Source organism: Gadus morhua, chromosome 10 (genome assembly GCF_902167405.1).
Source record: "Gadus morhua chromosome 10, gadMor3.0, whole genome shotgun sequence".
Lineage (NCBI taxonomy): Eukaryota > Metazoa > Chordata > Actinopteri > Gadiformes > Gadidae > Gadus > Gadus morhua.
Genome location: NC_044057.1, coordinates 17,780,619 through 17,798,694, shown reverse-complemented (window position 1 = coordinate 17,798,694; position 18,076 = coordinate 17,780,619). Strand labels below are relative to the sequence as shown.

The 18,076-nt window shown below is 42.2% G+C and overlaps 1 protein-coding gene across 5 annotated transcripts in view; it reads left to right on the top strand.

Annotated features, from left to right (window-relative positions):
- gria3b (glutamate receptor, ionotropic, AMPA 3b) overlaps window positions 1-17,783 on the top strand; it is an 83,646-nt gene extending 65,863 nt beyond the window's left edge. The window contains exons 11-16 of one of the 5 annotated variants that reach the window (XR_003978331.1): window positions 1,507-1,880; window positions 2,453-2,651; window positions 9,438-9,685; window positions 10,575-10,689; window positions 13,732-13,846; window positions 15,336-15,583. Coding sequence is in view for 4 of the 5 variants with exons in the window: in XM_030368702.1 (XP_030224562.1) it covers window positions 1,507-1,880; window positions 2,453-2,651; window positions 9,438-9,685; window positions 13,732-13,846; window positions 15,336-15,581 (1,182 nt within the window). In the remaining variant the exon portion in view is untranslated. Of the gene's footprint in view, window positions 1-1,506; window positions 1,881-2,452; window positions 2,652-9,437; window positions 9,686-10,574; window positions 10,690-13,731; window positions 13,847-15,335; window positions 15,584-15,778 lie in introns of those variants that run through there. The other 4 variants (XM_030368702.1, XM_030368703.1, XM_030368701.1 and 1 more) reach the window with 4 other exon arrangements.
- Window positions 17,784-18,076: the final 293 nt, after the last annotated feature.

Genomic DNA, 18,076 nt, shown 5'->3' with positions numbered 1-18,076 from the left:
TCCCACTTAGAAAGTACTTCATGCATCACTGCCTTGAGGCCAGTCAGGCTTTTTTCTGTTTTCATTAATCCAATACACAAACACAGAGCCACAAAGTCACTAAGAGGGGCTATTCATTTGTTGTTCTAGTTTTTTGGCCAGGTAAATTAATTGTGATGTGTTTGTGAAAAGCACTAGTGGCTCCATTTGTGTAAGTGGGTTGTTGTGTCAGGGTCACATGACATGGCATGAGCAAGGGAGCGAAGGCAAGAGAAAGACAATTTTATTTTTGTCAAATAAGGAAACACTGTTTGGCTAAAAGCTTGCAATTTGCAAATGCTATTTAGCGTGAGCTTTTGTTGTTATTTTCTTTAATGAGGGTTTAATTAACTTCCGCTATTTATATTGTGTAGAAACTAACATTCTATATTTTACCTTCAATAATTATCACTTAACTCTTAAAACGCGAGACGCTGGCTTGTCAGTGAATAGCTTAAAGATGATAGTGTGTAGGCTACAAGCATTTTTTTGAGGCAACTTAGCTGACACAAAACATTAATTCAAGAATTGAACAATAAACAGCAGTTTATTCTGCACTATTTTAGTGTTTGGTATCCACTGACCACATGAGAAGGTGATGTGTGTTTGTGGTGGTCCCTAAAATATAATTCACTGCAATAGAGCCTTTTAGGTTCTTTCAGCTCATCCACAAGTTCAAGCTTTTTCCTCACATTTAAAATAATAATAGATTTAATGAGATATTAAGGAGTAGATTCCTGGTATTTCCAATGTTTGATATTGAATATTAACTCAGATAGAACCTACCTGCTTTTGGTCACATAACCACAAGCAAATTGGAGCCGATGTATTAAAATATGGCACCATTGGCACCAAAATCCATCTGCTTTCTTGGATGGCCTCTTACCGTCTCCAAATGTGATTGGACTTTAAAACACTCCCTCAAGCTTATTCTCTTCTTTGTCATTCCTTGGTGTGGGCAGAATCCTTCTTATCACACACCTAGGATATTTTTTTTTGTATGTGCTCTGGATACAAGATGGCACTAATAGGGCACATTAAGGGGAACATGAATAAACACTGCAGCATGTTATATGAGCATATGCAGTACCTTTCCGTTCCAAGAGGCGGACGTGAATGTACCTTTTGTAGAAGTTTAATATGGGTTGTAAACCCCCTTTTAACTGCAGGGATAACGAGCATCCACTACCATTTCATTTGCTGTTATGGACTTACCACAGTCTTAATGTTCTTCAACTAGCTCTTAGTAGGTCATTGCTACACTTCCTAGAAAACCAATTAACAGCCCTGCAACTTAAGTATACAGAATATAGCATAGTAGAGTTCCAAAAGATACCCACATATGTATACATCTGTGTTCAAAGTGTAATCCTTGTTCTTGTTCCGAAATGCTAGGTCTGCCGCACCAGTCATTTGTACTTTATTATAGCCTATAGGTCTCAATGTTGTCAAACTAATGCTTGCTGTTGTGCGTATGCCTGTTTCCAGAGGGCCGATATAGCTGTCGCGCCTCTCACCATAACACTGGTCCGAGAGGAGATGATTGACTTTTCCAAGCCATTTATGAGCTTGGGCATCTCCATTATGATAAAGAAGCCACAAAAGTCCAAGCCCGGCGTGTTCTCCTTCCTGGATCCCCTGGCCTATGAGATCTGGATGTGTATAGTGTTTGCCTATATCGGTGTGAGCGTGGTTCTGTTCCTGGTCAGCCGCTTCAGCCCATACGAATGGAACCTCGAAGAGCAGGATGAGACCAAAGACCCCCAGACGCCACCTGACCCGCCAAACGACTTTGGCATCTTCAACTCTCTTTGGTTCTCTCTGGGCGCCTTCATGCAGCAGGGCTGCGACATCTCACCGAGGTAGGTGCCTCTAAAATACTACAGGGAAACATGTGACTTCGATATGGAAAACCTTTTGGGGGCTAATATGTAGAATATAATATGGAATATTTCTGTGATATCCACTTTCCTTAGACAGCACGTGCATTTTTTCTATATCTTTCAAATGATATGCTTACTTTGATCCTTTACTCTTTCCATTTGTATTTCCTTCAGGCTTTTTTTTTTGGAGTCATTTTCACACTTTACGTTTGAAAGGGTTTGGGAATTGGTTTACTGAAATTGCCATGACCAAAATGGTTAAATCAATATCTTCATATGGCTACGGGCTGTGCTGGTTCCTTAACTTCGAACCCAGGTGGTTCTAAGTTGGAATGAAAGGTCATTCTTGAGTGCACTTAGCGCCCCATGGCCTTATGCTTTGTTCTTTATGGCTTCCCAAAGCGTTTCTGATGAATGATGCAATGGTTCTATTACGGAGCTATTGGTAGGCCCTAGCAGTTAATAGCCGTGGCATATTATGTGTGACTATTTCCAATCCTATTTTTATTTGCCTCTTGTCTCTGTTTTTTCTCTTCACGTCCTTCTATCAGGTCTCTGTCTGGGCGTATTGTGGGTGGTGTGTGGTGGTTCTTCACCCTCATCATCATTTCATCCTACACAGCCAATCTGGCTGCTTTCCTCACTGTGGAGAGGATGGTGTCTCCTATCGAAAGTGCAGAGGATCTCGCCAAGCAAACAGAGATCGCATATGGAACTCTTGACTCAGGCTCAACAAAGGAGTTCTTTAGGGTGAGTACAGGGGGCCAAAGCTATCTTCGATTGCACTCCATTACTTAATAATGCATTAAAGAAGCACTGGGGCAGAGTCTTTGAAAAGAGTCTTACTGGAATGGTGGAAAATAAATGAGCATGGCCTGGTGAGAGACTTGAACCTTGCAGGCACCGTTTCAAGACAGTTTTAAGATTGCACCAAATCGCGCATGTCTTCCTCTAAAGTACTCCTTGAACTCTTGTGACATGAATGCGAAATGTATGCATCAGTGGTGCAGTGTTCCACCTTGAGGTGGGGCAGATGTCAGCAGAAAGCAGCGATAACAACGCAGAAGAGCCTCAGAGGTGATATAAACAGGAGCCTAATCAAAGCACCCTCATCAGGTGCAAACTCAAAGGGGGTCAACTCATAACGTATAATTACTAAGCTTGCAGTCTCTGGTAAATTGGACTTGATGTAGTGAAGCCCTGCAGTTCAAAGAGAAGTGAATGTCAGAATTATCTTTCCGAAGGAGTAGACCATATGTTTGTTACTGTCAGGGACTAGTCGTGCAATTAAGTGAAAAATGTACCCAACACCGAATTTAAGAAGGATTAGAATCCCCCTCCTACTCCTTCTCTGAAGGAACCCACACATCCCCTTTAAGAGAGACACAGTCTTTCTACTGAGCAGCATTTTGCAGTGAAATTCAAAGCTAGTCCACATGGTTACAGCGTAGGGTCAGTGGTGTGAACGTGCAAACTGCAAGGCGATAAGTTAGAATGGGGGGAGAAACCGCGTCGCAATCCTCATGTTTCACAGCTGCAGTCTATCGGCATGTTGAGCTACCCCTGGGTTGAATGGTTCAGAACAACAAAACAACACCAAATTAGACCCACGTTTTTCGAGCGAAGACGGAAGTTCCTGTCTACAGGGTTGGTTCCCACAAACACACATGCATGGCCTTGAACTGAACTCCCAGCATGCTTCGCTGTGTTATACAAAGAGGCATCCATGATAGTCTGGCTTCCTTGACCACAATTGAATAGATCAGACATGGAAACAGCAAAATAAGTATGTTTTTAGCAGACATGATATAAAGGTGTTTGTAGTTGTTACTCGGCTATGGAATGCCAATTACAGGTTAGTTCCCCTTCCTGACAGAATATTGTGGAAAGATGGTCTGGGAGTAGCAGATTTCCAATATTCCATGTAATGAATGTCCTACTTTCATTGCTCAAATAGGAAATGAACCTTGTGAGCTGCAATTCCAAGGCACCTTTAATTAAAACTATAGCGAACTGACAAGAAGGAAAAAACACACTGATTAATGGTAGATTCAATTCCATTTCAGACCTGTTTTAGAAATATGTTCAAGCTTAATGAGACCCACACGGCATCAACCGTCTGGACATTTTGAAATCAGGTCTAATGCTTCAAACAAGACATATGTCAGCGTCCCTGACACTCGTAGCCTGAATATTTCATGACTTCACCTGGTCGGCTCGACAGAGGAGCCTGGAAATTAGAGAATAGTAAATTCCTTCATGTTTCAGATATGCCTATGCCATGTGACAAATAAACATAAGTTAGAAAAAAAGCATATAAAATAATTGATATATATTTAGTCTATTTGTCATACATTTGATTAAAGTCACAGATACATACAAATATGGCGAGAGCCAAACTCAAGAATGAATGAATGAACGAATGACACTCTGGTGGAATGATAATGACCGCAGGCATTTTGCACCCAAAGCCCAGCCCGCTTCTCTGCTGCCTGTCCCCGGCTTATCTGCTGCTCGTTGTACTGCCGTCCTCCTCCTCCCCTTCTCTCCCCTGTCTCCCCCCTCCCCTCCCTCAACCCCCCCGCCTGGTGCTTTACCTGGAGACAGCATCATGGGGGAGGTCTCTTTTCCTCTCCAACAGCTGCCACACGCTACCACGCCTTTCTCCAGATTCTACAAAGTCTGCAAAGAAACGGCTAGTAACTAATGAAGTGTCGTTTTTCTTCTGACATGAAATTTGTTCAAATATCTTTGAAATATGGTTTTAGGTTAGGGGTCTGGGAAGTTCTTGTACGAGCTATAGGAGACTATATAATTTCCCCCGTTTGCGATGGTTGGCGGTATAAAGGGGTTTCCTTGATGTTTTTTGTTACTTGGCAGTCAAACACAAATTGTTTTTGAGGTAGAAAGAGTCTTTCTTCTCAAAACATTTGTTGCATAATTGATGGCCTTTGAAAAGGAAACGTGTTTGTTCCTCATGGCTGCCGTGGAGGTTAGACGACAGCTTGAGTGCAGTCACCGGCAGACTCCAACCAACTGCGACAACTCGAGGAGTTAACGATACAGTACAACTGTTGTGGCGTCGTAGCCTCTGTAACACTCTTCCTGTATAATAAGAAGCTGATTCTCGGTCCCTCTCCGCCTGCAGTCGAAGGGAACCTATACGACGATTATGGTTTTGCTCCTTAATTATATACAGCTCCACTGCATTAACACGCCATCCACAACCCCCATGTCACTTGGTGCTTGGGAACAGCGTGGAAGTGAAAAAAAGATTCCCACAACAAAGACTACAGCCTTGTAATCTTACATAAAGGGGAGATGGGGGGGGGGGGGGGGGGGGGATAAAAGGCAACAAAAGTGGATGGATTTGACGGAGCTCACCTCCAAGGGGAGGAGAGGGGGTGTCCTTAGAGGGCCATGTTGAACATCACATGAGCAGCATTGACAGACACGGAGTGTGCACCCCCTTGCCCCCCTTTACCTCACCCCATATTCACAATTGGTATTCCGGCCGTACCAGGTGGCTCTTCAATGACAATGTACCCCCAGAGCATCAGCTTTCATTTCTGTGCACTTGAGAAGCAGGTAGTTCTGGCACAGTGGATATTAAGGGGAGGCTTTGGGTTGTGGAGATGGGGGTGGAGGGGTGGGGGTGGAGGTGGAGGGGTGGGTAAGGAGGGTGAAGGATGCTCTGTTCTGTCCACAAACGGAATAATGCGCAAGTGAAATGGAGGAAATGCTGGGAAAGGTTATAGTGTGTGTGTGTGTGTGTGTGTGTGTGTGTGTGTGTGTGTGTGTGTGTGTGTGTGTGTGTGTGTGTGTGTGTGTGTGTGTGTGTGTGTTTGTGTTTGCATGTGTCTGTGCATGTGTCTTTGTGCATGCATGTGTGTCTTTGTTCAAGTGTTTGTGTGTGTGTGTGTGTGTGTGTGTGTGTGTGTGTGTGTGTGTGTGTGTGTGTGTGTGTGTGTGTGTGTGTGTGTGTGTGTGTGTGTGGGTTGTAGACTTTAGATATGCAGGCAGTGTATGTAGGAGCATAATGGGAGCTCCCTGCAATGCAGGAGGAGGCGGGGAGTTAAAAATATGCTGCAGTCGGAGGGCAGTGGGCAGAGGTCTGAACACGGCGTGGAACCCAGAATCAATACAGATTAAGGAGCTATTTAAAATGGAGGAGGCAATCACTTTGACTTTCAACTTTAACCCCACGCCATCCCTGCATATTGACTGACCAAACCCAGGAAACTTTAGAGGTATTGGGACGTTGCATTTCTGCTGCAAAGACATAAAGGGTATTCTGCCGTTTGTGTACATCTGTGTTTGTCTGTATGCATTAATTTGTGGTTATATTAATTGGTCCTTTGTCCTAAGAGGGCCATGTTGAACGTCAGAAGACTTTCAACATTGACAGACACAAAGTGTGTTATCCCACCCCTCCCCCATCCACTTACCCCATATTCACAATTGGTATTCAGGCGAGTGGCTCTTCAATGGCAATGCACACAAATTCCCACAATCTGTGTGCATCTTTGTTTGGCTGTATTTATATGATTTGTGTTTGTGGGGGATTCAATGAAAGAAAAACATCTTCAATTGTCTAACCTATAACCTTCTTTTTGCAGCAGTTATCGTTTACATCCATTCATCCGATAATGTGGGATAATCATGGCTGTAATAATACACCATTTAAGGCACACCAAATGACTATTATGGAACAGGGACTAACGCACCGACGATAGAAACACCTTCATTGGAAGCTGGCTTTAATTACAGTCGTTACAGCCCTAGTCACTCCCTTTGATAGTTTGAAAAGTCCACTTGAATTGCAATGTGTCTCAACAGGGCATTATGCCACGTGAATTCATAATGTTGTATTTATGGAAGTCTATAATTGTGCGACATATTTTCCTTTCCAATGCTAATGATGGACCTTGGCGATCATTATGTCCTAATTATATTTCAAATGACCACTGTAGACCCTAATGTGGATGATTGCATTTGAGAAGAGGATGCAGAGGTGACTTTCAATATGTGAGGCTGGGCATGAATTTGTGAGTGAACGTGTATATGTTGGTGCATGTCTGTGCGTGTGCGTCTGCGTGCGTGTGTATGTGTGTGTGTATGCCCGTGTATGCGTGCACACGTAAGTGTGTCTGTTTATCCTCGGGTTTCCCAGCCCTTGCCTTCACACATAATTTCTTTCATATCGGGTACTTTCTTCTTAAGAGCTTCTCAGTGGTTGACTTTGGTTGAACGGAATCCCCCCATTTAGATTCGGTCTCATATTGATGAATTGACTTTATAAAGCACTGAGGCAGCACGCTCTTGGGTTCCTCGTCAGTAATCAATGCCCAAATCCATTATTTTCTGTTCATCTGAGGAGGGCGAGGGGGTGCTCTCTGGCAGATGAGCCACGAAGCTCTTGATTGAAGTTGCCCTCCAAACCTATGTCCTTTTCAAAGTAAATGTCTTGACATGTGCAAATTTAGCACATTATCAACAGAAACGCGTTTTATTTTAAGGAACCACACACGGCATTGAAATGGTTCGTTTACTTGCGTGCGACTAGGATGGCCAGGGTTTTAAATTTGGAGAAGACTTGTATTTTGGTATCATAGCAGAAAGCATTCATCATGTTGACTGTTTTATTTGTGTTATGTAGATGTCTTGACTCGCACTGGCATGCTACACTGTGACAAATACCTCTGAACTGATTGCACTGTCAACAAAAGAATCAACTGATATGTTTCCTTTTTTTTCCCACGTTATTGAACGGTTGAATTTATTTCTATACAATACATTAACGGTAAATAATGCAGTCATAACTTTGCTCAACATGGATGTGTTAGGCTTTTTTAAATTTTGTTGTGTGTAATAGTGTAAAGTGCAATATTTTACAGTATGTACACACTTTAGTCCCAATCCTCTGCTGTTGACAGAAGCTGTATTTTGAGAATATTTTTCTTATTATCCACGGCTGCTGACAGCATTGTAGAGTAAATATTTTTTTCTCCGCTGTCCCAAATCATCATCAATGGAAATTGGGGGGTTATCACGGTCAAGAATGCAGATCAACTGGGAAAATTACATGCTTGTCAAGCTGCTATGCATGTAATGCCTCTGCTGTCATTCCATACATAAATATAGTGCAGTGGAGCTCTATAGTTGTTTGGTAATACTTGCATATGTGAGCATTTTCATGCCTATCAACGGTTCGACTTCTCAGTCCCGATTAATTCCTACATTGTGCGAACATTCAATTGGTCCAGTTCTCGTCTTCACAAAGAAAATCGCTACTGATACTCTGACCCCTACTGATATCAATGGCGGCCTTTTTAATTAATTGCTTTATGGTAATAACCCCAGCTGCATGGTGCACCACAGTGCATATGTTGATGTAAGATCTACACACCTACGGTGACACACACACGCACATGTGCGCACTCTCCCGAGTCCACGCGTTTCACGGTAAGAGACTTGTCGTGTGTCATGTCTGCAACGCCAATGCCAAAGCAAATCCAGCAGGCATTGAATAATTGAATTGATGCTTATTATAGATGGAGGGGCCCCCCCTGCCTTTCCCTTCAGGTGCCACGGTGTCGCTAAGCCTGACCTCTGGGAGGCAGGGGGAGCCACGAGAGAAACGCGTGCACGCGCACATCTGTGCGATGGCGTGACGCCGCCGACTGGCGTGTCTGTTACCCTCATGGCCTCCTTTAGACTGTTCCCCATCTGTTCCGCTGTGTACACGGCCGCTAAAAACATCATACACAAGCACAAGATGTTGGGTATACAATCCAAGTTATGAGCAAATACTTTGATTGATGGTTTTTCACAGAGTCGGTGCTGACGGCAATATCGATGCCGCTAAAATCATTATGTACTTGCATACGATGTGGAGATACAATAATAAAGTTATGAGCGAGTACTTTTTATTAATATATTTGGGGGGAAATTGTGCTGATGTGGGGTTGGTGGTGGTGGGTCGTTTGAACCCTATATTATACCGCTTTGCTGTTATATGTTCTGTATAAAAGTGCATATGCTCTTTTGCAGCTGATCTGTTTTTCGCTGTTTACGAATGCAAAGGGGTGTTTTATCCATTGGTAGGAACTTTTTTTTATGCTTAGCCCCCAAGCGGGTGATATGTATTCTCCAACTCTACATAATATTACCATCTGCATTATGTGTTCCCCATTCAATTTGAGTGAATTTAAATTCCAGGCCTCAACAAAGTGCACATTGATATTGCTGGAGGAAAATGGATTCTGCTAGTATTTGTACTTCATAATCTCATAAAGGCCCGTACATTTTATTTCCTTCCCCCCCACAACCGCCCAGTACCACGTTCTTGTCCTGGAGTATTTAAAGATATCACGCAGCATTCCGGGGATATCTAGAAATACTCCTGCATACTGTGGTGTATTTGATTATGAATTACAAACAACGCAACGGAATCCATCCAGAAAGTACACAACACAACCGCAACACAGGCAGGATCTAAACTACTCTTTTTCTCTCCCTCCTCTCTCCGCACAGCGATCCAAAATTGCGGTGTATGAGAAAATGTGGTCGTACATGAAATCGGCCGAGCCCTCTGTGTTCGCAAAGACCACGCCCGACGGCGTGGCACGGGTACGCAAGTCCAAGGGCAAGTTCGCCTTCCTGCTGGAGTCCACCATGAACGAGTACATCGAACAGAGGAAGCCCTGCGACACCATGAAAGTGGGCGGGAACCTGGACTCCAAGGGCTACGGAGTGGCCACGCCCAAAGGCTCAGCATTAAGGTGGGTGGGATATTATAACAATATGGTCTTCTGTTGTTATAGTATTCCACCTACCCTGATGCCCCCTCTCCCCCTTGTGTTGTCACTCTCTTTTTCTTCCTCCTCTTCCTCCTCTTTCTCGTCGTCGTTGTTGTTGTGGTTGTTGTGGTTGCTCTTGTTTTTGTTGTTGTGTTTGCGGACGCAGAGGTAATGGTGGTATGATCGTTTTTTGTTCCCCAAGCCCGTCGGACACCGCTGTTCGTTTGATGTGGATGCCGTTGCTCTTGCTAGATGTTTAGATGTAGTGCTGGAACATAGACGTTCCTTATAACGCTAAAGTCTAAAGCTAACAATAATAATGTCTCTCTCCTCTTCTCTCTTGCTATTGCTTTTCTCTTCCCCTCAATCTCTCCGTCCGTCTCGCGTGCCGTCCTACCTGTCTGTGTTGTGTGTTGTGTCACTTTTAATTTAACAGTTGGATGGGTTTTCAATTTAGCTTTTAAAAGCTGTGCTGTCAATTGTGACGAATGTTAATTGCATGCTGTTTGTTGTTGTTACGTTCCTTCTCAATGACAAGTGTCCCCATCCCGCACACTTCGGCTCGAAAACAATGTAACCCTCCATGCCACCTAGCCGGAGTCAACACTGTCTTTACCCCGATATGAGCTTCCCTAATCTCTCAATTCCCAAATAATCTGTCCCTCTTTTTACGATTGTAGACCAACAACACTACCCCTTGCACTAATAGCGGTAGTCTTCCTACCATTACCAATTACTATTATTTTGATAGACAATAGTATTTTTATGATTTGAATTATAACAATTATCATTATTATTACTTTGCTTACTTATTATTAGATTTCTCACGGACCTGTGCATTTTCTTACAAGTTATGTTTTATCGTTTCAAGAAATGCTGTTAACCTGGCAGTTTTAAAACTGAATGAGCAAGGCCTGTTGGACAAATTGAAAAACAAATGGTGGTACGACAAGGGAGAGTGCGGCAGCGGGGGAGGTGACTCCAAGGTCAGCCTCGATGTCACCACAATCGGGTACCATAGTTCAGAGTAATCGGCAAGGCTGTTACAGTAATCCAACCGCAACCAAACCAACTGAACAGCCAACCTGCTACGGCTACTGCCCTAACGCAGAGCGATAAGCCATCTGATGATGATGGTGATGATGATGATGATGATGATGATGATGATGATAGTCCCCCTGGCCATGGCGATTTGACAACTCAATCAAACAGAGGAAGCTCTTTACTTGACCAACAGAAAACAGGATAATGTCTTATTGGAATTGTGTGAAGGAAACATAGTGGGTTTGATGCAGCTTGAAGGTTAATGGTTTTGTTAGTCGATAGTAGATGGTTAGTAGATGTGGGTTTTCTTTTGTGGAGAGATGTGTTTGTTGGAGAAATTCATTATATTTTGTGAGTATAGGTTGCCTTAGTGAGGGAAGATTATAGTGTTGATTTGTTAGTGGACAGTTAGCTGCCCTGCAGATGTGAAAGGTTGAGGAAACAGATGTTTAGCCTTATACATCTGTAGGCCAGCTATGATAGTCAATCAGAGATTGCAGTTTAGAGGAGAAGGCTAGCTATATGCAAGTATATTATTGTATGTACTATTATAGAGGGAATGCCAAACAAAATTTGGTCATCTCCCATTTTATCCAATAAGGTATAAAATCGAATTCTTTGATTATAATTACGGATTCATCTCGCAGTTGTTTCCCATGAAACAAACATCTCCGAGGCTGGTCTGACAAAGCCCATAACAGTTTTGTGTCATCTTCACCTTTGTGACTTCAGCCCCAAAATGGCGGCTCTAGCTGTGGCTAGAAGGGTAGGCGAGGCGAACAGCGGCGTCTTGAGGGGAGTAAGCATTCCGGGCAAACGTGAGAATTCTAATTTAGAATCACCAATCGTAATCTTTTTTTTGTCCCCCTTTATCATCCTTATTTGCGTTACTTAGCAACCCATCACTCTGACACATGACAAACAGCTTCCCTTTTTTTTGGCTCTGTCTTGGTCCTTAAAACCAAAGCTTAAAACCAATTAAATGGTGAAAACGAAGGTGTACTTACAAACGGTCAATGACTTAACTCCACAGGGTGCTGTTGCTATATTAGTCTCAAACGGCACACAGCCCAGGACGTTTGGTTGGCCATTCAGGTCAATGTAAAGACAAATGAATCTGCCATGACGTGCAATTATTGAGGTCACCTAATTGGTTCGATGACAGATAAAGCTGTAGGATACTGTAGTTCGCCCTGACATATTAATTGCCGTGAATTGACCCTGCACATTGATGACTGATTGCACTAGGTAGTATTTAAGGGTCTGCCTCATCGCATAGATCAATGTTTAACCATGGGCCGCACCAATTTGTCCAGGGGTCACGTGTGAACAGGAGTTTGCTTTATTATTCCCGTATTACTCACCTACTGTGGATTCATCTTTCAAATGGTGCTATTGCTAACCTTGCTAGCAGAAGCTAAGACATCTTCTAACGGGAAAACTGAACCGTGCCGAGTAACGCCCACAGATGAGAGCGAGGCTCTTGCCGTTTGTCTCTTTATGCTCCCCATCGATCTGGCACGGTTTGCAGGTATGTACCGTTTGTTTCCTCAGCCTGTTTTGCTGTCTCCTGGCCGTCTTGAGGAGGAAGGGCTAAGCTTCAACTGGAAATCAAGCAGCCTGGGGGGTAGTGTTCATTGCCCGGCTGTACCTCTTCTCATTTAGAGCTCTCTGTTGCAAACAGGCATCACAAATCACACACACATTCACTCGTTCAACACATATACTCGTTCCTTCAATTCCTGCACACATACACAGACACACAGACACACACATACAGACACACACACACACACACACACACACACACACACACACATACAGACACACACACACGCACGCACAGACAGCTTATTCTCGCCCTCAGGCTCAACACGATGTGGCTTAGATTGAGTTTCAGACACAGAACATGTTACAGCCTAATTGCATTGTTAATCAATGTCTCTCTGAGCCAACACAATGTCCACAAAGTGCTTGGGGAGATAGGCTATGAGGGATATACAGTGGTGTTATCTTCCCTGAGTGCATAATACATCGCCCTGATCCACATAGGGGACATTGTTCATTGGGGACCTGCCTGGTCAATTTTTTTCTTTTTAACACATTTCTTTTACCTGATTTAATAGATATCATCTAGCTTTTCTTTGGGTGCCATTTTTGTTTTCCCTTTATGTAGCGTTCAGACATTAAGTCTTCCAGTCCAATTACAGGTCTGTCAAAGACAGATTGTGGGGTACCTTGAGAGATTTCCCACCACCATGTTTGCAAGCTTGGTTCTGAAGTCTTTGTGGAGAGTTTGTGGCTGGTGTGATGATAATCCTTCATGTTAAAGGGAGGCTAGGCAATCTCATTAAGGTGTGGAACCAGTTCGGAATTAATTAAGGTTCCCTTCTTTTTTTTTGCGTCGTATGATATCGTCGCTTGGGTGTTATAATGGCCCATCAGCGATCACCACAACGTAGTTAAGCATCTTCAAGTCGCTGTGTTGGCAAATGTGGAAGCGAAGGGTTCCAGGTGCTTAGCATACATCATCCTCATGAAGCATTATGTGTTTCCTGTCTGTGAAGAGAGGGGTTCCTGTTGGGTTGAGTTGGTTAAAACGCTGTGCTGAACCCTACTGGAGTCTGTTAATGACACACCCTCCCCTCCCTTCTCCCCAATACAAACAAATAGAGCCCAATTATTCATCTTTTCCCTATCTTAACACGTAGACTTGCAGATTGTACCGTCGGTACCTGCTCGTCGGCCTGTTGACAGCGCCTGCCGATTACTCAAAGCGATATGGGTAGACCCTGGCTTTAGCTATAGGGGTGATGAAGGTAATAGGTTAGGACTGCCTGTGTTTTCTGTGATGTTGATACAGCCAGGGACCCTGCTTTATCGCTTTTTTGTTGTTGGTTTAAAAAGTATGCAGTAGTTTAAAAAAAGTTGAATAACATAAAATAACATAATATAATGTTATTTATGTTATTTCCCACGTGAAGAACTCCTGTAAACCTTGCAGTATTGAAACTCAGTGAACAAGGCATCTTAGACAAGCTGAAAAACAAATGGTGGTACGATAAGGGTGAATGTGGAACGAAGGACTCTGGAAGTAAGGTCAGTCGCTGTAGGTCTTTTGTACCGATTCCAAATTGCATTTTGACGTATTGTTCATATGCAAAAAAAAAAACGACAAGATTTATCTTACATCTACAGTTGCATTTTAATTTCCCACACATTTTTCCTTATATTAATTAGATTTTTTTTTGTTTTGTTTTTTTGTTTTCTTTTTCTTTTTCTGACACAATAAAAGTAGAGAACATTTTTGTAGCTTTGAAACAGGGCACCGTCTCCCCATGAAAATGACTGCAAATTAAGTCGTTTTTCTCTTGTGGCCATGGTTATTTATTTTGAACTAAAGTTATTTACTCCTCATTTTCTCAAATACAGAACACCACACTTTTTTGTTGTATAGGCTGTAACGATAACATCTTGGGGAAACTTAATATGTGCCAAAGAGATTCATCAGTTTGTAGACCGCCACAGTCACGGCATCTGTTTTTTTGCTCATTCTCACTCTTGACATACACATACTTTGACCACTATGCTGCTGTTTCTATTTACCAAACTTTTGATTAAAATTTGAGTTATTTGTGTTATTACTAGTTTGCATGGAAGTGCATGTTAGATTCTTCAGCTTCCTGTGGTGCAGGGAACAGAGATAAGCGCTGGTGATGATGAGCTCCATCGCTTCACCTTCTGGAAGTTTCCAGGTCACTCTGGGGTGCCTCTCTAACACTCTTTGTTGATGTGTGAAGTTTGGTGCGGTTTGCACAAGAAGTTGAAAAATGTAATAAACCAACTATTTAACCCTCTGAGAAGTAGCTTACTACTGGGTAGGATTGTCGGATAGCCTGTCTTACATTATCCGCGGTCATGGGGTTAAAACGGCAAAAAGTAAAACTCTCGTAAACAAATTTTTAATAATTATGTTTGGCAAGTAAGCAGCAGCAAAATGGTCAAATTTTTAGTGATCTTTTTTTTTTAGAAACTATTCATCCAATAATATGAATTTGACTGTACTGTATGACAATGTTACCATGGCAGTTATACGTACATGTCGCTAAGGAACTGACAGACAGAATTTTTTTCGACCTATGCGATACCGACCAGCTTCCCACAATGTGGTCAGAAGCATATTACTGTTGCACACAGTAGGACAGGGAGTCTCTACATTCACCATCAGATCGCAAATAAGAGTTGGCTCACTAGTCTTTTATATATATGTAAGTGGTACGACGATGGCAATATAAAGGTGCTCCTGCAGCAGCTAGACGTCAACCACAGATAAAGCCTTTTTATGGTTAAATGCCAAGAGTCAACCTTAGAACCCCATTAGTTTGTTTAGTCTCATAGCTTTAAAGTCTATATATAAGATCTGCCATTGAATAGCAACAGACAGCGAAGAGGATTTAGCACTCGTAGCGCAGCTTAAGGCTAGTTTACGTTAGCAGCCTGTTTCAGGATTATAGTGCTAGAACTATTTGAATTCTGTGGTCACAAGCTCCAGTACAACGCGCTAACTATGTCAATCACTTTTTCCCAGGACAAGACAAGTGCTCTCAGCCTTAGCAATGTGGCTGGTGTCTTCTATATTTTGGTTGGAGGGCTGGGGCTGGCAATGATGGTCGCCCTGATAGAGTTTTGTTATAAATCAAGGCAAGAAACAAAACGGCTGAAATTGGCCAAGAATGCCCAGAACTTTAAGCCCGCTCCCCCGACCAACACCCAGAACTTTGCCACATACAGGGAAGGCTACAACGTCTACGGAACCGAGAGCGTTAAGATTTAAAGGTAGGTTGGCTCCTTGTTCCTTGAGAAGCCTCTTATCCTAATAGTTGATTAGGAGCGACATTGATAATAATGCATTTAAAATATATATTAATGACAGCCCATGTGTATTCAAAGTGTACTCAAACAACCCCTTAAGTGTCTCTCTCTGTGTTTGTGTGCCTCTGCTCCTCTGTTTCCCATCCGGCGGTCTTCTAGTAGACCGTATTCACACTGTCCCCCTTACAACTGTGACTGAACGGCTTCGGACGGAAGGAAGGAAAGGATCCAAGCGGGAATCAAGATCCAAGCCCACTCTTCTTGCTTGGACATAAAACGATAATCTGCGACGATCGACGCGACAGGACTGGTCATTGGGGTGGGGTTAGGGGAGGGCCAGAGCTGAAGCTGTCCCTTCCCTTTCAGTGCCTTATGGAACTCAAGAGTCCACTCAATGCAAACCCCATTGGCAATGGCATTGCTCTTCTTTTGTTTTTTTCTTGCTTCAAGCCCCCATTGCGAGGAAAGATGCACTGATCTGTGAAAAATAATCACCCTATTTGACCTGTAAACATTGAATGAGCGAGAGAACTAAAGCCATCACTTGCAACCTAAGCACATTTTCAAGTGCCATATTGAGGTCAAATCTTGTAAAACAAAGGCTTGATTGTTTTTTTTCTCGTGATCAATATGTCCATTGTGCTTCATCCTTCTCCTGCCGTCGTCAGATTACACTGGTGTTACACAAACAAGTTTATTAGAAATTATTCAAAGCACTGTAAGACACTAGACAATAGATTTTTTTATAGGCCATGAGTTACTTGCGGTGACCCTGTAATTGTGAAGAGAGAGAGAGAGAGAGAGAGAGAGAGAGAGAGAGAGAGAGAGAGAGAGAGAGAGAGAGAGAGAGAGAGAGATTGAATGACTATTATTATACATTCATGAAGAAGTGGAGAATTTCTAAAATCTTCAACTCTGGTGCTGCTGTATGCGTCTTCTGAGAGCTTTGGTTGAGCCCATGATATACGACTATGAGGTGAAGAGACGGTTATCGGCTTCACTACGGCTCCACACACACACACACACACACACACACACGCACACGCACGCACACACACGCACACACACAAACAAACACTGGCTGAAGCAGGTCACACGTCAAACCTTCAACACTGCCAAGAGTGTTTTCAGTTTCATTGTGTTTTCATTTTTATTTAATTTTTTTGTGCAAGCGGATGACTGAATGGTTTTGTTTTGTTATGTTGGAAGAAAAAAAAGATGATCTGTTTTGAGTGTGTTATCTTCAGTGAGTTGAACGTGAAAAAAACTGGGCACCTTCGTAAAAATGTGCACTTCAAATTTTTCCCTGAAACAAAGTCATGAAAGTCTTTTGTACATGAAACATAAAGCCAAACAAAAGCAATGATTAAAATATAGATGAACTGCAATCCTAGTGAACGGATAACAGTAATGGCTTTTAAAATAGTAGTATTTTGAATTCAAACTTTGTTAAACAATCACACATTTTACGACAAGCTGTGATCTGCTTTCGATTTCGGTTTTCTTTTATGAGCATAATAGTGTTTGGTGAATTTACTTAGTAAATGGAATTTTACAATATACAATAAATAAATATATATATATATAAATACAATTGAAAATAGATTTATACAAGGTTGTAACAGGGAGTGTCTTAAAGTTTAGCACATTTCCTTATTGCTGTACCAACTTCTGTTATTTCAAAAAGACTGTGATTCCATAGGATTTAGAAGGACAGTTATCGAACCACCTTAAGCTATGGAGAGCTAGTTTTCTAGAAAAAATAACAAACTGACAAAATAAGTGCTGTAAAAAAGATATGTACATTTAATCAAATGATATTTATTTATATGACGGTAACAAAAGGAGAGACATGGTTCCCCAGGATTTTCGATGTTTGCTTTGGTTTATTTCTAAATAAATTGCATGTGAAATCAAGGATGCTTGAAGACATCTGCTACTCACAACTGATCATAGGTCACTGTCACCTGGTTATTCTTCGGTAAAAGCCAGTTTTACCCTTTGTTTCTTTTTCTAAAGGACACCTTCCAAAAAGACAAACATTTCAAAGCATTGTAATGGATACAGACGAGCAAGAAGTGCATGCAGAAGCTCAGCCTCATTAACGAGGTGTTGTACAGATCATTTTAATACATTTTGTAAATAAAATGTACAGAAAACAACGGTCCGTGATTATGTCTTATTTTTGAATTTGTTTCAATTATCTGGTTTATTTTTTTGTACGCTCCGAGTGAATACACGACAATCCAATTTTCAGATTAAATTGTTCGATAAGAAACAAATAACACTTTTTTGTTGCCTTAATCCCAGCTGACTGATGTGTATCAGTATCTCTAATTATCTGTCTCTGGGCAAATATATACTGGATGGCAGTTGTTTGTGTAAGTTTATATAGCTGTGTGTGTGTGTGTGTGTGTGTGTGTGTGTGTGTGTGTGTGTGTGTGTGTGTGTGTGTGT